Genomic DNA, 19,973 nt, shown 5'->3' with positions numbered 1-19,973 from the left:
AAAAAAACAAAAAACCAAAAAAATACAGAGATCCACTTGCCTTTAACTCCCAAGTTCTGGGATTAAAGGCATGTTTCACCATATCTACCTTATAGGTCTTTATTTCAACCCAAGGATATATGAAGAGGCCTTATGAAAATCCATTAGTTTACAGGCTAATTAAGGCATATTTTAAAAGGAGTTTGAATAGAAATTCCTTTTCTGGATGGACAACTCTACTTCTAAAAGATATAGATTATTAAATACAAATCTCAGTACCGGGCATGAGATACACCCTACAAGTTATTGGTTAGGGAAGCCCCAGAGGCATCTAGAAGAACACAGGTTATTGCCATCACTGTTGGTTGTTCACCATAACTATACTGTAAAACCATGTTACTGTTATATATCTATATTATAAAACTAAATTACTGAAGACACACCACTCTCTTTGGATGTAGGACACAAAGAAATCAACCTTAAACTGATCAGAAAACTGGTTCCCTGCTGGCTAGTCCACACAGTGTCAGAAGGTACTATACAGGCTGCTGGGGAAGAAAAGACACCCCTGGTTTTAACGAGCACTAGACCCTGCATGCTATACAATGCCAACCTCCCCAGAAGTTGTATCTACTGGTGCAATAGTGACATTGATGGTTATGGGGTTAACTAGCCACTTCATGAAAAACTCTGAGCTAGAACTGACCAGCTAAGTGCTCCTAGATTCCTGAAGTTGCAACAGATGCCAGTAGGGAGGCCATTTCTGAAGTGCAGTTATGATGATGGTAGCTCAGGGCAGTGATAACTGCAGGGAGATTATGGTTCCTTTCTTTCCGGTAGAGCCAATAGCACTTTCTGGGGGACTGGATACAGGATGTAACAGGATAAAAACCAAGGGTGACTCCAAGGCTTTTGGCTCAATTAAGTGAGGTTTAATTTAATTAACTTAAATAGGAAGGTGTTGGGTTCTTGGAAAAAAACAACTTGATATGTAAGAGTAAGAATTCAGTTTGGGAAATACTGAATGTAAAAATGTCTACAATATCTCCACATAGAAATATTTACTGGTTTGTTGTTTATTTGCATTTGTTTTAGGAGTTTTGCAGGCTTTTTGCTTTTTGTTGTTGTTTTTGGTTTTTGGTTTTTTGTTTGTTTGTTTTTGAGACTGGGTCTTACTGAGTAGTTTACAGTTTAGACTGGCTTTGAGCTCACTATAGCCCAGGATGACTTCAAACTCCATCACCCTCCTGCCTTAGCCTTCTGAGTATTTCAGACTACATCATGTACCAGCACACCAGGCTCCCACTTGGGAATACTGAGCAAAAAGTCTGGAGTTGTAGGGAAGGCAGTCAATGAGTACTTGGGCTTGCTGAGCTAGCTGAGATGAATGACAGTGAGGGGAAGATAAGAAGACCAGGGACTGGCTCCAAGGGCACGCCAACAGTTCATCAATACAGTGGCACCAGCTTGTGACAAGAACCAAACAATACTAAGAAGGACCACAGGACTCAGGCATACCCCTGTAATTCCAACCCTTGGGAGTCTTGGGGAGGAGGATCATGAGTTTGAGGCCAATTCAGCCTCTTAGTGAGACTGTCTCAAAAGGGAAAAAAGGTGAGGAAAGGACTTACCAAGCACCATACAGGAAAAATCTAAATGGAGAAGCGCTGGCTAACTCAATTTTCCCTGTCTCCCTTCTTGATATCTGGATCATTCCATATGACAAACAGTTTGCAGAGGGTTATAGGAATAACACCATGGTCTATTATGTGTGAAAGAAGAATAGGCTGAAGGAAGGAAGGAAGGATCAAGGCCCACAAAGGAATAATACCTACATAGAGTTGGGAACATTGAACAAGATGAGAGAAAACAATACCAAACAAATGAATGAGGTGTGTACAAGCAGGAAGCTATAACTCTTTAGGAGTATAAGTGCTGGGCACCATGATAGAGGATCAAGATGAAGAGGTAAATAGGACCAATCATAAATAGTCTTGTATAGCATCGAAGGAGTTTGAACTTTACCCTACATGCCACTATAACCCACCTAAGAACCACTAAAGGACTATAAGCAAGAAAGCAAGACAATCAGGTCTCTTTTTCAAAGAGACTATTCTAACAAACAAACAAAACAAAACAACCTTTTGGCAGAGGCAGGCGGATTTCTGAGTTCAAGGCCAGCCTGGTCTACAGAGTGAGTTCCAGGACAGCCATGGCTACACAGAGAAACCCTGTCTCAAAAAAACCAAAACAAACAAACAAACAAACAATCAAAGAGACTATTCTGATAAATGTAAATTCAACTGAGAAGAAGAAAGGGGATGATGGAAAGGCAGGTAAGGGGGCTGTTACAGGGTCAAGCCTAAAGGGTATCAGCTTATCTAAGGCAACAAAAGCTAGACTAAAGAAGAACAGACTCCACCGTGGTTGGTGAGTCATAATTGGAAATGAAGACCAGGAGGAATACAGGAATACAGGTGAAACCCTAGTTTCTATCTTAGAAAACTGATTGATGATGGTTCAACTGGCTAAGGAAAAGAATACAAATAAAGAATGGGTTTAAAGAAAGAAGTAAATAATTCATGTGAAACTTGCATAGGAGGCAGTGATACCAGTAAGATATCCATGTGGAAATATCAAGGATGCAGAAAAAAGCATGGGTCTATATGACATGGTGCTATAAAACTGGCTCTCAGTAGTTTATAGTGGTGTTGGGACTAGGCTCACAATGAGACAACCCAGAGGAAGGGAGAATGAGTAAGATCTTGGATCCGATTCTGGGTATCATGAACATTCCTGAGGCAGGTGAAAAAAAAAAAAAAAAAAAAAAAAAAAAAAAAAGAGAGACCCATTCAGAGAAAACAAGGAGAACCCCCTGTGGATGCATGTAACAGGATAGTAGTTTTCAGGTTGCTCCTGAGTCTCTACAAGTCTGTCCTATGTCTTTGACATAAACTCAAGCTTAGGAAGAGCAGCAGTGGGTAGCTTCTTTGCTACATTTAGGATACCAAGTCAGATCAATGTCAAGTATCGCCCCCAAACTTCTTAGCTAGCATATTATACCAAAGAGATTACTTAAGTGTTCCAAGACATTAAAGAACAACAATGGGAGATGTTTGGTGTGCTGGCTATCCTTGTGTAAAGTCTCAGAAGAGAGCTACAAATCCCTATCTCTGTTAAGGGCCCCCACCCAGAGAAAGCCAACACTGTGCAGTTGCCCAGGTTTTGGTGTAAAGGGCTGATTCCTAGCCAGAGGTTGCCAGCTGCAGAGGGCGGGGCTCTATTTTGGGCTGCCTGCTGTCCCTGAGCCTGGCTGAGTCTGGTTTGAGCAGCATGCAGCCCCAGTGACTCACACACCCATGCTAACCGCCTGTGGCTCAGTGGCATGGCCTCAGAAAGCCAACCTCAGGCCAGCTCCCTCCTCACCCCATTACACTGGGATAAATAAATAAAGAGTCCGCCAGCAGCCACACAGCCTGATAGCAACCAGATGGGGAAAGAAAGGCATGGGCAGAACCAGGGAAAGGAACTCCTCAACAGAACAGCCTGTAGAGGCTTCACCAGCCCATTCTCATCCTTAACATAGTCATACTGTCATGTGTAACAGTCACCAATTCCTCAGCTTCTCTTCCACTCTTAAAGGTGCCCCTCGGCCGCTAGTCTTGAACAGCGCTATCTATGGGAAACTTAGCCTATGTAAGGATCATGTCAATGGACACCATTGGACATCATCATTACTAGGAAAGTTAAAGTTAGAGAAGATATTTAACCATTAGACAGAGGCTACTTCCTCAATATTTGATCTTTTTGCTTTACTTCTTCCTTTAAGAAACTCTGATATAGCCAGGTGCATACCTTTAACCCCAGCACTTAGCAGGCAGAAGCATGTAGCTCTCTATGAGCTCAAGATCAAGCTGCTCTACATAGCAAATTTCCCATTCAGTTGGGTCACTAGCAATTGGTGTCCTCTGAAAGTCTATGTTCTCTGAAAGTGAAAAATTAGAGGTTCTTTATTTTATTGTATTTTGTTAGTTTGTTTGAGATAGAGTCTCTATGCAGTCTTATCTGGCCTGTAACTTGCCATGTAGACCAGGCTAGCCTTGGATTTGCAGAGATCTGCCTGCTTCTTCTACCTCCCAAGTGCTGGGGCTAACTAAAGGTGTGCACCTGGCTAAGTCAGAGTTTCTTAAGGGAAGAAGTAGAGCAAAAGATCAAATATGAGAAAGTAATCCCTGTTCGATGGTTAAATATCTTCTCTAACATTAGCATCCTAGAACTCTCTATGCCCTCCTGGCCCTGTGCTCTATGTGTCTATGGCCTCTTGCCTAGCAGGATTTCCAATGGGAATAGAAGTATCCCCAGGCACTGACCGCATGGCCCTCTGACACTGGCCTGGCCTTCTTGCCTGTTCATCCCAAACTGTCTCTCTGGTTTGTTTATTTTCTATTCCACGTTGCTTATTTTGATGGCACATCCTTTCAATCCAGTCTTGGATGACCTCCTGACCCTTTTATGTCCTGTTTATAGGACCCCAGGCAAGCATAGTAACTGAAAAGATACTGTAGCTCTACAGTCCCAGTCCCAGCCTTTTAGTTCTAGCAGCTACGTGAGACATTCTGAAGATAGCACAGGCGCCCTGGAGGTCCCAAGAATTCTCATTACCCAGGCATTCATGGTTCCCCTCACTGGAGTGTACAATCAGCTAGATACAAGAGATATAAAAGGGATAGATGGAGAGAGCCTTAAGCATACAGACTTCAGACACTTAACTACTGGGACTTAGTTCCCTTATCTTCAAAATAGAAATCTGAGACTGGTGACATAGCTCAGAGAGCAAAAGGCCACCAACCCTGATGGTCTTGATCCTCAGAACACACATGGTGAAAGAAGAGAACTGTCTCCCACAAGTGCTCTAAACTACACACACACACACACACACACACACACACGCACACACACAGAGAGACACCAGACAGACAGACACAGACACACAGACAGACGCACACACACAAAGACACCAGACAGACAGACATACACAGACACACACACAAAGACACCAGACAGACACACACACACACATTGTGTTTTATAAGGTCTTACTATGTAAGCTGCCTGGTACTCACTGCCCAGGGTGGCCTAAAACTCATGGTAATCTTCCTGCATCAGCCTCCTTATGACTAGGACTTTATGGATATGAGCCACACACCTGACTCAGGTGTTATGTTTTGGAACCAACTGCTCTAATAATTCTGGTCCCCTGGGAGCTGAGTGGAGCACAGCCAAGCCTCACAAACTTAAAAAACAAATGGAAAAGATTTGAAAGATTTTTTAGTTTGATTTTTAAAAATTTTATTCATTTGTTATTCTCTCTCTCTCTCTCTCTCTCTCTCTCTCTCTCTCTCTGTGTGTGTGTGTGTGTGTGTGTGTGTGGTCACAGGACAGTTTGCAGGAATTGGTACTCTCCTACAACCATGTGGGTCCTGGGTTTGAATGCAGGTCATCAGGTGTGACAGCAAGTGCTTTTGCCCACTGAGCCATCTCTCTGATCTTTCTTTCTTTAATTTTTAAAGATTTATTTATTTATTTTATGTATATAAGTACACTGTAGCTGTCTTCAGACACACCAGAAGAGGGCACCGGATCCCATTACAGATGGTCGTGAGCCACCATGTGGTTTCTGAGAATTGAACTCAGGACCTCTGGAAGTGCAGTCAGTGCTCTTAACCAGTGAGCCATCTCTCCAGTCCTTATTATTATTATTATTTTTTTTAAGGATTAGTTCTCACTATGCAGCCAGAATTGGACTTAAAGCCACAATAGAGACCAAAATTGCCTCCAACTCCTGATCCTCCTTACCTTAGCTTCCCAAGAACTGGAATTCCAGGACTGTGCTTACCTGGACAGCTTTTATTTTTATACACACACAACACCCTTCCTGGGGTGGCATCTGATTCTACATCCTTTCTCATACCACCCTACAGGGAGGGCTCTCTCTTCCATGACAGCATTAAAATGATAAGCCTTTAATTTTATAAATGAGATAATAGCTATTCTGAGGGAAGTGATTTGTTCCACACTGTAAAAATAAGCCTTGAGAATAACAAGCATCCTCAAATACAACTCTAATAAGCAATACAGTATCCATGGGATACACTGCCACAATTTTCACAAGATCACCTTTGCACAAATGTATCAAAATAGTCATTCAAAAACCTGAGACCTTACTACTTCTAGCCACTGCCCTCTATGTAAAGGATATAGAAATGCATTCATCCAGTCCTTGCTCTCAGAAATGTCCTCAGGTCAGTATAAAAAAGAGCCACAGTCTTGCTGACATAGAAACAGTGAGCCATAAAGTAGAGATTTAAGCCACAGCACTTTAGTAGCAGGGAAGGATTACCCTTACAAGGAAGGTCTAGAAAGGTCTCCCAAGAACCTGTAGCTATTGCTTAAAAATATGAATAGAAGTGTTCAAGGTAGATAAGGAGGAGACACTGGACACTCTTAACAAAGGGAAGAATGTACACAAAGATACAGGCAAAAGAAGATAACACTTAGGAAAATTAAAAGACATTCCACATTGCTAACACAGAAAGCATATAGAGCAAAATGCATAGAAGCTAAGCTGGAGAGGAGTGAGGCAGGAGAATTATCATTGTACTGCTTCCCTGAGTCTCTGAGGCAGGGAACTAGCACATCATTAACCTCCCCAGGCTCAACTTAATAGAGAGAAGAAGCCACTGAGAGAAAAGTGGCCTACAGAATCTCTTACAAGTTCTGCTTAATATTATCTCTTTTTCTCCCATAAGATTAACACCTGGGGCCAGCAACATGGCTCACTGGACAAAAGCACTTGCCACATAATCCCAGGATACCATGCTGGAGGGGAAGAGCCAGATCCTGAGAGTGGTGCCACATCTGTCCTCCCACTCATGTACACCATTTACACATGCATGCTATGATAAATCAAACATTTGTTAAGCTAACTCCTACTAAGCTTCGAAACTTTGCATGTGTGACTCCTCCTGTAGAGCATTAGTTTTCCAGTACAAGGACAGAGCACCCAGCTCTCAGTTTTTCTTAAGAGTCTATATATGAGAGCTCAGCCACCGTTCAGAGGAAGAATGGAAGGTTCCCAATCAAGTACACTCACTTTATGCCCCTCCCTGAGGGGAAAATGCTAACTTTCCTACTCAGGAGAAGTATGAGACATAGGTTTTGTCCATAAAAAACTTACCATTAGTCTTGATAGCAAGACAGAAATATGAACAATCCATACATAGTATTATAAAGGCATTGTCTACTTTCATCCTAAAGTAGTAACATGGATAACTAACATATACAGTTTTTAAATGGAGCAACAATACTAAGGTACTACCCACATAACCAACAAGTTCCAGAAGAGTCAAGAAGGGAAAGACCAATATTGACTGGTATTATCAAAGGTCACTATTATTAATACTCCCACTGTTTGGCATCCAGTGACTATTCCTTTTGGCCAAGCTCAATCCTTAGAAGGGAAACCTAGGCAGAAGCTTCTGACAGGCCACAATTATCTACTCCCCATTCATTCCTGTGCCAGTCCCTTTGTATAAACACTGTGATTTTCCACAGCCTACTGTGCCCACAAGACAGTCCCCAAATGGTAGCCCTGGGCTTTTTACACCTTCCTCTATTGTTAGATGCTAAAGGCACCAGACAACAAATGACCACCCTTCTACTAATCCAGATCTCAACAAGCAGAAGTGAACACTGGCCAACCGACCTTCCCAAGGCTACAGAATTCTAAATGACACCCACATGTCACCTTATCAGAGATGTTAAGTAGGAAAAGCCCACTTTCACGTTCTTCACTCTTTCCCCCAACTTCTCTACACACATCTCAAACTTCATCAAACTTTCCACAAGCAACTTTTTCAGGCAAAGGGCTTTCCAACCACATAAGCCACCTAACGCCCAAAATGCAGGTTGCCACCCAGGCACTCTGCTCAAATTTATAGAAGGAGAAAGGAAATAACAAATACCCTACCTCTACCATAAACTGTTCCAAGAAAGAATTTTCTTCAAATGGCTCTGTCTTCAATCGACCTGTAATTAAGAAGAGATAGAGGAAGGAACATGAGCCTAAGGATGAGTGTCACAGTGATCAGACGATAGGAAAGTGGACCCAGGACTTCTAGGGAAGGAAGTCAGAGATCTGACCTCCACAGAGCCTGAGGCCCTCAAGAGTCGGATGGAGAGTATGCGGATAAACAAAAAGGAGAAGACAGGGCAATTAGCAACAATGGTTCAGCAGTAGCATTTGCTCTAGAAGACTGTCCTGCCACAACGACAAAGGTTGAATAGAATTTTTATTCTAAAATTAGAGTTACAGAGGCTTCTTGGCTCTGGAATCCATGTTCTGCTAATATGATTTTGAAGAGTTGTTGGCCCTTTCTTCATCACTGCCTAGGACATGTCTGGACCTGGTTGTGGCTTTTACTGACCACAAGGTCCCCAGCCAGGTATCTAAGGCAGGTACCTTAGGATATCTAGTATCAAGTCTCCAGCTGCTAGAGTTCCTATACAGGAAGAGAAAATTTTGTTGTTTAGGGGTTTTGTTTCATTTGAGACAAGGTCTAATGTACCCCAGGCTAGCTTTAAACTTGCTGTGTCACCAAGAATAATGTCCTGCCTCTACCTCTTGAGTGCTATGATCATATGCTATGTCAACACTCCCACTTATACGTTCTAAGTTTCAAACCCAGGAGTTGGTGTATGCTAAGCAAGTGCACTGCCAACTCATCCACAACTCCAGCTCAAGAACTATTCCTAATGCAAATTCTATTTCCCTTTTCTAAGACTCTTGGACTCCCCACCCATTCCTCTAAGAATGCCCTCTTACTTCGGCTCAGCACAGCCCCACTCTCCTGGTAGGCCTGGATCTCAAGGTCCTTCATCCGAAGCAATGCTGCTAGCTCCCTCACATGACTCTGCAATGCCAGGCTCACACCCATCAGAGGACAGATCAAATGCTGAGAGACCTTTGATGAAAAAGAGATGTCAATTAGCCAACAGGTGCTCATAAGGTACATCCAAACACTGCATGAGCTACTAGAAGAAAAATACTCAAGAATAAACATTTTCACAGGAACTTACAATTTCACAGGCAAGCAATTCATTTACATGAACATAAACACAAATACAATATTAAATTTACATATTAAAGAGACTCAGAGATTTTTCTTTGTAGCCCAGATATGGAATGGGAAGGATAAAACAGGAATATGAATGGACAGAAAAATATACAGAAAATTTTTCTGATTTAAAGAAAAAAAAGAAAGGGCAGTGTTTTTCAACTTTCCTAAGGCTGTAACACCCAACTATAAAATTATTTCATTGCTATTTCATAACTGCAGTTTTGCTGCTGTTATGAACTGTTATGCTACTGTTATAAATGTAAATATCTGATACGCATGATACCTGATATACAACCCTCAAAGGGGGTCACAACCCATAGGTTGAGAACCACTGATATAGGTGCTGGAAAGACTGTTCAGTGGTTAAGAACACTGGCTGCTCTTCCTGAAGACATGGATTCTATTCCCAGAGCCAATATGATAGCAGACCATTGTCTGTAACTCCAGATCAGAGGACCAGACATTCTCTTCTGGCTTCCATAGGCTGTGCATATACATGGTATGCAGACATACAAGCAGGCAAAACACCCATATACATACAAAGATAAAAACATTAAAATAACTAAATAAAAATAAAAAGGTAGTCTTGTTGAGAAGAGGGAAGTACTGACTTAACTCCCAAACAGAAATAAGAGCAGAATCCTCCTGAAAGGGGTGTGGCTGAAACAGTACACCAGTGGGAGAAAAAAGAAAACAAACAAACAAACAAAAACAGAAAACAGAAAGCTATCAAACTCAACCTAGGTATTTATTAAGAACCATTTCAGGGCTAATAAGAGGTTAGCGTTTTAACCTATTCTCAAAAAATAGAGCAGATTTTAAAGTTATTGTAAAATAATAATAATAAGCAAAGCCAGCCAGTTGCTGAGCCCACTCCATGTAGCAGGATGCAGGTATAGCTTTGTTACAGTGCAGCTGCAATGAGTATTCATACAATGACATATACGTATACAGAGTCACATAAGTCACCTATGCACGGTGTCCATTAGCCTGTGGCTAGAGGATGTCATCAGCACCAAGGACGTGACCTAAAAGAGACACTAAACAAAAGAGATGCCCTATATCAGGAGTCAGCAAGCTTTTCTCAGAAAGAGCAGATAATCAATATTTTCAGCTTTGTGGTCCACAGAGTCTCTGCTGCAACTATTCAACTTCACTATTGTGACTCTCGAAAGCAGCCACAGACAGTATGCAAACAAATGAGGTGGCTGTGCTCCAATGTAACTCCACAAAAGCAGGCAGCAGGCCAGATTTAGCCTGCTGGCCATAGAATGCTCATCCCTGGCTAGATCTAAAAGGGGAGCACTTTAGACAAGATACCCCATCCCAGGCTTGAAATAAGAAAAAGGTGACAAGTGTGCCATCATTGGTGCTGTGCAGAGTCACCTGGTCAGGATGCCAGGTGATGATTCTCTAGGCATCTACAATCTCACTTTCCATTAAGTCTCTAGAGAAAACTAAAAACACTGCTTGTGGTGCAGCTCAGATTGTAAGGAAAAACCTTCTCTACATCAGGAAAAAAAAAAAAAAAAAAAAAAAAAAAAAAAAAAAAAAAGACTGGCTGTGGAGGTATGAGTGGGCAGATAAGGGCTTTTTGTACCATAATCCAAAAGGTGTAGGTGTACTGGCAGAGTAGGAAATCAGAGTCAAGGCTAGCTGTAGATAACTTATTTTGGTCACCTGGCACATGCCAACCTAGTACTGAATCCTATCCCAGGTCTTCTGAAAGGACCTCTAAGTATTGCTCAGAACTCCTAGCCTTAAGCTATCTCCTGGGCCTGTGAGATGGCTCTGCAAGCTGCCAAGCTTGGTGACCTGAGTTCAGTCCTCCAGACCCCCATGGTAGAAGAACTGATTCCTATAAGCTGTCATCCAATCTCCACATGCACATTATACATTCATGCACACACATAATAACTAACTCAATACAGTAATTAAAACTCTATGCCCTACAATAAGTTTGGTCCCGGTCAAGGTAGATTAGAAAAACAGTCAAATAATTGTATGCAAGCCAATAGAGGTTTGGTGGATTGAACTGAAAATAATTATCATTGCTAACCAAGCAGCCACAGTGGCCATTTGGTGGCACCCCTCAAATAACAGAAACTCCTAACGTTAATAACCAGCCTCTCACCATGATGGACGGGAGGTGGGGTACCACCTTTGAGGTACTAAATATAACAGCATGAAACATGGCGAGGAATAGTTCTTAACCAATGCCATGTCTGTTGAAATAGGAATACTGGCCTCAGGCAACTGGAATGATCTATTAGACTTCAATATCTATATACAAAAAGGAGTTTTAAATCAGGAAATAGTTCAACTTCCCAAATAATTTCATACCACTCTGAATTCCTGAGCTATAATTAATTTGAAAGCTACATGAACATTAAAATGATTTCTCTTAGGCCTGAGAGCCTTGTTCTGTTTTCAAGCTTAGATGAATGCTGGTTAGAAGTCCCCAAAATACATATTAATAGCCATAAAAAGACTAGTATAAAAATAAAAAATGAAAGGCACGCAACCATTTGGAAAGATCAGTGTGCCTCCAAAGGACCACAACAACAACAAAACTGTGCAGAGCTTTAGGTCAGGGACACTCACTTTCATTCAAGGAAAGCAAAATATGAAGACATTCCATCACAAGTCAATGCAGCCTGTGCCCACTGGGAACAAGGCGCTGAGGCGTCTGCCTTTGAAGAACTCCATGATTGGCCAGGAAGTGTGATGGGTACAACAGAGGTTGTCACTCTTCCCCAGAAAGGGGAACACCTCAATCCCACCCCCTAAGTCTTCTGACTTCCTACAGAATGCGTAAGAGCCCTAGGCAGGAGGGAGTTAGCCCAGATATCAAGTCATATCAGAGAGCCCAGTGAGCCCATCCACAGACTGGGGATCAAGAGACCGACTCTAGTGCTGGCTCTGGCAGCATCTCACATGACCTCAGCTTTCAATGAAGAAAGAACATTCTCTGGAACATCATCTCCCACAGCCCATTACAATCCTATAGTAATGCTGCATGTGTTTTCTTCTTTAATCATAAGTTCAGAGCAATCTTGTTATTTGACAAGTGGAGAAGGTGAGTCATAAAAAATTCTGTACTAATTCAGGATAATATTCTAAATAATCTAACAGTAGTAAGGTTGATTGTGAATTTGTCTGCTTGTTCCAAAACTTGTGTTCTTCCTACTACTAATATACTGGGGGATATGACCCCTGAGGATCATAAACAACCAAAGGGGGGTGACAAATCTGAAAGTAAAAATATAAAATATCAAGAATTATATTAGAGGCACACCTGTAATCTCAGCAGAAAGGAGGCAGAAGCAGGAAGATCACGAGTTTGAGGACAGTCTGAGCCACACAGTGAAACTCAGTCTCAAAAAACTTAAGTGCCACAAGCACAGGGGCAGGAGAGATGGTTCAGTGGTTACGAGCACTGGCTGCTCTTACAGAAGGCCTGGGTTTAGTTCCCAGCACCCACATGGCAGCTCACAACCATCTGTAACTCCAGTACCAGGAGATCTGATGCTCTCTTCAGGCCTCTTTAGGCACCAGGCATCCATGTGATGCACATACACACAGGCAGGCAAAATACTCATATACATAAAATAAAATAAATAAGTCTAATAAAAACATTTAAACACAAACCAATAAGCAGGGAAACACTTATATTAGATATTGGGGAAAACAGAAAAAAAGGAAACAGGGAGCAATGAAGAGAAAGCTATCTCAAGTCCACACAGATGTAGAATCATGAAGCAGACACCCAAAGCCTTATATATTTCACAATTCCCACAGAGAATTAAGAACTATTAAGACCCCAGAGATAATAACAAGGTGTGGTGGTTCATATCTGTAATCTCAGCATGTGGGAAACAAGGCAGACGGGTTTCAAACTTGAGCTGGGCTACAGAGTAACATGCTATCAAGAAAAAAGGAAGCGATGGCCAAGGACGTGCCTCAGCTTATAGAGCACTTGCCTCGAATGCATGGAACACACCTGTAATCCCAAGGCGAGGGAGGTGGAGGCCAGAGGTAGAACTTCAAAGGTCCTCAGCTACATGATTTTGAGGATAGCCCGCACTACGTAAGACTTTGCCTCAAAAAAAAAAAAAAATGTGTGTGTGTGTGGGGGTGAATAAACAGAAAGCTGATCTCAGTAATTGCTTTAGAAGGAAAACAGAGTAGACAGAAAGCCTGTTTGTTTCTTTGATTGTATACCTTTAAGTGCTGCTTGAAATGTTTGCCGTTGGCATGAATTACCCATTCAAAAAAAGAAAGTAAATGAAAACTATCACAAGAATGAGTAACAAAGCTTCCAACCACATGACCTCACAGACACACACACACTGGCCTGAAATAGTGGCCGCCTACAGCCCTGATAGTATCTACCAGCTCTGGATCCTTCCCTGCAGCCCCGGGGTTTCCCTGGGAGAAGTCTTCTTCATTTAATGATAAGAACTTAATCTGAACTTAAAATATACTTGTTAATCAATTGTTCTATCTCTCAAGAAGTCCTTTGCTGGGATGGAGAGACAGCTCATCCAGAGGACACAAGTTTGGGTGTCAGCACCCACTTTAGGTATATCACATGTCTCCCTGTAGCCAACCAAATCTCATTCTCCTCTAAATACTGAAGCTTCTTTCACAGGACAGCTCCTTAGCTGGAAGACTGCACTAAAATAATTAGCTTCTCCTTTCATTTTCCTTCAACATTTTTATCACTATTCAAGTGTTCTTTATTGTTCCCCTCCCCCAGAGCTGGGGCTGATCCTGGCCCATGCTAAACAAGTGCTCCAACACTGAGCTACACCCTACTTACTCTGTACTTTTGAGAGAAGAAACTACTAGAGCCCGCCAACCTCCAGGAAAGCTGTCCCCACAGCTTTCACACTGATTTGTACAACTATCTAATACATGAAGAGACCAGCTATTGCTAAGAATTCTCGAAGGTGGTCCAAATGGTTAGATGCCAGAACAAGCATCATTGAGGAAACAGTGCCCTCTGGTGTCACCTAGAAAAAAAATCACAGGTTTTGAATGATTATGAAATTCAGTATCTAACGTAGGATGAAAGATTTCACAAAAAAATCAATTAAAATCAACAAATGTGAGTGCTTACTACACAACAGGACCTGTGGATGGGCCTTGGCAATTTCTTCATGAAATCAGCCACAATGGAGCACACCTGTAGCCACCACTACTTGGAAAACTGATGTGGTCAGTTGCCTTGGCAGCATTAGAGAAGCTAGGGTATAGCTCAGTGGTAGAGTGCATGCCTACTGAGTGTGAGGCCCTGGGCTGGACCCCCAGAACCACAAACAAGCCTGTGATGAGTGAGCAATTCTAGCACTCAAGTGCAGCGTTTCAAAGTTCCAGACAAAAATAAATAAACACCAACCAGTAAACAGTCTCTCAAGAAGTCTTTTGCTGGGCTGCAGAGACAGCTCATCCAGAGGACACAAGTTTGAGTGTCAGCACCCACTTTGGTTTGGGAGTTACAGAACCTGTATCTCTAGTCCCAAGAAATCCAACACCATCTTCTGCCTCTCATGCATACAAACCCACACACAGAAACACACATAATTAAAAATAGAACCTTTAAAAACAAACAAGTTCTTTGTTCCCCACAGTGGCTGTGTCAGCATCACAATGTGATTACTGATGCCAAATGATCACATCGCCTACAGTACTTCAGGTACACTACACCTTGAAGCAGAAACTGGAAAATACCTTTGCAGAGTGTTCTGCGGCCAACCTGAGCCCCACACTTCTCGAAGAACACTCTGATCACTGAGTGCTACTGAGTACAACAAACAGTATTTGTTAATTCTGAAAATTTGTTCTTTTTAAATATATATTGTGAATACCCTCTAATTTTCTTAAGTTCTTGGGTTATTTCTGGTTTGGACACTAAGACAGTGGGGCTGGAGAGGTGGATCAGCAGTTACAGACAACAGTTGCTCTTCAGAGGACCTGGGCTCATTCAATTTCCAAATACCCACATAGCACCTCATAACCATCTGTAACTCCAGATCCAGGGGGGTCTGATGACCTCTCTCTGCAGGCACACATGTGATGCATAGACATATATGCAGACAAAACACCCATACACATAAAATAAAGTAAAAGTAAAACAAACAAACAAAGCCTTTGTGAAGAAATGTTTGAGCAGATCTATGTGGGAAAAGGAGGCTGGGAGATTTGTTCCTTGTTTTGTGACGCTGGGTCTCACTGTGGAGCTCTGGCTGGCCTAGAACTCACCATGTAGCCTAAGCTGGTCTCAAACTTGTGCTCTCCCTGACTCAACCTATAGAGTACTGGAATTACAGGCATATACCATTATACCTGACTATATTTTCATCATTCTTTTATTTTCTTGAAATAGAGTTTCTCTGTATACCCCTGGCTTTCTAGGAACTAGCTCTGTAGAGCAGGCTGGCCTTGAACTCACAGAGATTAGAGGTGTGATATACCACTACTAGGCTACATGGGGTTCAAAGCAGACATATGAAATCTAAAGTCAAAGTCAGCTTTTCTTTTTTTATTTTCTTTCTTTTCTTTTATTTCTTTTTGTTTTGTTTTTCAAGACAGAATTTCTCTGTATAACAGCCCTGGCTGTCCTGGAACTCTCTATGTTTACCAGGCTAGCTTTGAGATCTGCCTGCCTCTGCCTCCTGAGTGCTGGGACTAAAGGCATTTATCACCATACTCAGCAATTCATTGGTTTTTGAGACAGAGTATCAAACTTACTATGTAGCTGAGGATGGCCTTGAACTCATGATCCTCCTGCCTCTATCTCCCTAGTGCTATGATTACAGATATGTATACCCACGCCCAGCTTTCAATTTCAAAACTTGCTGTTTGGTTCTTTGGTTGGCTTTTTTGGGTTTTTTGAGACAGGGTCTTGCTATTATATCACTTTCGCTGTCCTAGAACTTGCTACATAGACCACTTGGAAGTTGACACGGGAGGACTGCTTCAAGTTCAAAGCAAGTTCTCAAAAAAAAAAAAAAAAAAAAATCAAGAAAAGCCAGGGATATACTTCAGCTGGTAGAGTGCTTGCCTGGCACAAAGGCCTGGGTTCAAACCTTCTCTACTGCATAAGTACTGCATAAACCGAGCATGGTGGTGTATCTGTAATCCTAACACTCAGTAAAAGGATAAGGTCATTCTAGCATAGCCTAGCATACTTGAGACCCTGTCATTAAAATAATAATATTGGATGAAGTCATCAAACAAAGTATGGAGATCCAAACCCTGCTCCCTTTGCAAAACAAAACTATATCAGTCAAAAATCCCCTTGGCTTTCTGTATAGTCAGGGAAACTTTTTATTATTATTATTATTATTATTATTATTATTACTATTACTATTACTATTACTATTACTATTACTATTACTATTACTATTGGAAAAGAATTTCAAACAAGGTTACAGGAAATACAAGGGCACCCAGATCTTTACCAGAAGTAGTTGAGATCCCCACCTGTACCTCATATCTAAATTGCACTTACCAATAAAGAACTAGCTGGAATACAGTGGAAATGCCAATTGAAGGGGAGACCAGAGAGTTCACTCTGCACCCGCAGAATCAGTACCTCCTCTCCTCGGTCATAGGAGAAAGTAGCTTCTCTAGGGTGAGCAGCATCCTGGTGAGCAGAATCTGTAAACAGTGGGCGAAGCACTTCATCCAGGTGACGAAGAAAAGCTGCAGGGGGAGCGGTGAGACGCTTGTTCAGTTCCTAGAGACAACGGTAGTACAGAGTGAGAGTGGGAAAGGAAAATGCCTCAAAGGAGAGCAAAGGGGAACCCATGAAGACTGGGGAGCAAAGGGGGCCATGAACACAGTGGGGAGCAAAGGGGGCCATGAACACAGTGGGGAGCAAAGGGGGCCATGAACACAGTGGGGAGCAAAGGGGGCCATGAACGCACTGGGGATCAAAGGGGGCCATGAACACACTGGGGAGCAAAGGGGGCCATGAACACAGTGGGGAGCAAAGGGGGCCATGAACACACTGGGGAGCAAAGGGGGCCATGAACACACTGGGGAGCAAAGGGGGCCATGAACACAGTGGGGAGGAGAGGACAAGGCAAAGGGGAGCTTTATGGCAGAATGAAGACAACAAAGAGTTGCAAAAATCAACCAATCTGCTCCACAGTTCTGTCCTGGGCAAGATCCCTGAGGGCCTATATACGTCATATAATACAGATGACATAATGCATTATTGTTTGTGCAGAACCTATCTGTCTATGTCTCAGAACATTTCAGATTTCTGAGTTCCTTGGACTTTGGAAATACATGCATCGATTTTTACCAGTTCTACAACTCTAACCCCAAAATCCAAAATCCAAAACTTTAGGAGTGCTTGAGTTTTGAGGATGTGAAAAGGTTCATATTTTGAGCATTTGAGAGGTTGGATCTTTATGATAAGGATGTTGAACCTATACTTGCTTCAAACCAATCCAAACTTCCTAGCCAACGTACAGCTAGCCAGTTGGCTGACACTAGTGTACTAAGGCCAGTATGCCACTCCACAGTGACACTTCTCTTCACACTAACATTCTTACCTTGGCTCGCTGGCTGACCACGAAAGTGTCCACCTGTTCATGCCACACCTGTTGAAGATCCGAAATCAGCAAGGCATAACCATGCTTGGTGATAGACGCCTTGGCCAAGAGTGAGTTCTCAGCAAGTTGTAACCATGCCCATGGCTGCATCAACAGGCCTTGCTCTAGTTCTTCCATCTGCAGAAAAGTCCTAATTTAGCACAGTGCCCTCAGGAAATTCAGCCCTCAAGAGGACCACTCACAACTCCATGTCAACTGAAATCGCATGAAAATCCTCCCCAGTAAAATAGAGGCATGAAAGCACAAACTCCCTCCATATAGCCAGCCTAGCATCAACCTAACTACCCCCTTGACAACTAACCTAAAATTTCTCTAGAATCTGACTGGAGAAATGGCACAGAGGTTAAGAACACTGGTTAATCTTCCAGAAGATTTGATTCCCAGCACCGATGACATAGCCGCTCACAACCATCAGTAACTCCAGTTCCTGGGGATCCAGTACCCTCTTCTGATCTCTTCAAGCACTGCACTTGTAGTGCCTGCATATGTGCAGGCAAACACACTCATACACATAAAATAAAAATAAGTAGCATCTTTTTAAAGATCAGAATATTTCTCACATTAAGTTCCTAAAGAACATAAAATATGTCTTTACCATGAAGGTGCTGCATGCCTCTGATCCCAGAATTTGATGGAGGCATAAAGTTCAGGATTTCCAGACCAGTTGAGGATACATGAGACAGACTAACTTTGGGGAGGAAGAAAGGAAAAGGTAGAGAAAAGGAGAAAGGAGGAGAAAAAGCAGATGTTTCTTTCATAGTGTTTAAAAGTCACCACATTGATACATTTAATATAATATGGACACTCAAGCCATTCCTATTGAATCCTTATTTGAATCCAATCTTTCTTAGAACTTTCAGAAGGAAAAGAATGACTCTCTCTCTCTCTCTCTCTCTCTCTCTCTCTCTCTCTCTCTCTCTCTCACACACACACACACACACACACACACACACACACACACACACACACACACAAATTGAAGTCCTAAATGGGCGACAGCACAGGCCTTTAGTCCCAGCAGAGACAGGCAGATCTCTGAATTCCAGGCCAAACTGGTCTACAAAGTGATTTCCAGGACAGCCAGAGCTGCAGAGAAAAACGCTATCTCAAAAACAAACAAATTAATTGATTGATTGATAAAAGCAAAGTTTGGGTCAAAAAGATGGCTCAGCAAAAAAGGCACTTGTGCCAAGTCGGATGACCTGAGTTGGATCCCCAGGACTCACACTAGAAGGACAATATTATCTCCTGTAAGTTGTCCTCTGACTTCCACATATACACCAAATAAGTGTTATAATTTTTTTATAAGAAGAAAAAAAGAAAAGGCAAAACTCAGGAAGAATGGGAAGGAACAGTAAAATCCTAAAGTAGACTTGATGTTCTGCACCTGTAATCCCAGCACTGGGGAGATGGTGTTGGAAGATTAAGATCGGGCTAGGATAAACCAGCCCTACTAGTTTTACTGGTAAAATGCTTGCCTCATAAGGACCTGGGTTCAGATCCCCAGAACCTACATAAAAGGCTGGTAAGGTGCTATGTATCAGTAATTCCATCACTGACAAGAAAGACTCAGGAGGATGTAGCTACCCAGGCCTAGATAACAAAGTTTTAGTCTAACAAGAGACTATACCTCAAACAAACAGTAGGAGTCACCTGAGGACCTTCATATTCAGTGTGCTTATCCCCAGAACCTACATAAAAGGCTGGTAAGGTGCTATGTATCAGTAATTCCATCACTGACAAGAAAGACTCAGGAGGATGTAGCTACCCAGGCCTAGATAACAAAGTTTTAGTCTAACAAGAGACTATACCTCAAACAAACAGTAGGAGTCACCTGAGGACCTTCATATTCAGTGTGCTTATACATACACCTATATGAACACGCACATGTGTATACACATCCTTAACCCTGCACACACACAAAAAAATTTTTTTTTCTTCAGGGGGCTGGAGAGATGGCTCAATGGTAAGAGCACTGTCTGCTCTTCCAGAGGTCCTGAGTTCAATTCCCAGCAACCACATGGTGACTTATAACCATCTACACTGGGATGTACTGCCCTCTTCTGGTGTGCAGGTATACATGCAAATAGAACACTCATATAAAATAAATATTAAAGATGTTTTTCAATTAAATAAAAGTTCAACCTACATAGTGGTGAGTTCAAGGCCAGCCTGGACTAAA

At 42.2% G+C, this 19,973-nt stretch overlaps 1 protein-coding gene across 5 annotated transcripts in view; it reads right to left on the bottom strand.

Annotated features, from left to right (window-relative positions):
- Nhej1 (non-homologous end joining factor 1) overlaps nt 1-19,973 on the bottom strand; it is an 87,439-nt gene that overhangs the window by 64,805 nt on the left and 2,661 nt on the right. For 2 of the 5 annotated variants that reach the window (XM_076931645.1, XM_034498442.2), the window contains exons 2-5: nt 17,732-17,908; nt 16,678-16,905; nt 8,864-9,002; nt 8,009-8,067 (exon numbers count right to left, since the gene is read on the bottom strand). In XM_076931645.1, the coding sequence (XP_076787760.1) occupies nt 8,009-8,067; nt 8,864-9,002; nt 16,678-16,905; nt 17,732-17,908 (603 nt within the window). Of the gene's footprint in view, nt 1-8,008; nt 8,068-8,863; nt 9,003-16,677; nt 16,906-17,731; nt 17,909-18,386; nt 18,485-19,973 lie in introns of those variants that run through there. The other 3 variants (XM_076931646.1, XM_034498441.2, XM_076931647.1) reach the window with 3 other exon arrangements.

Source organism: Arvicanthis niloticus, chromosome 3 (genome assembly GCF_011762505.2).
Source record: "Arvicanthis niloticus isolate mArvNil1 chromosome 3, mArvNil1.pat.X, whole genome shotgun sequence".
NCBI lineage: Eukaryota > Metazoa > Chordata > Mammalia > Rodentia > Muridae > Arvicanthis > Arvicanthis niloticus.
The sequence above is the reverse complement of the archived record's forward strand: the minus strand, read 5'-3'. Positions and strand labels throughout refer to the sequence as shown.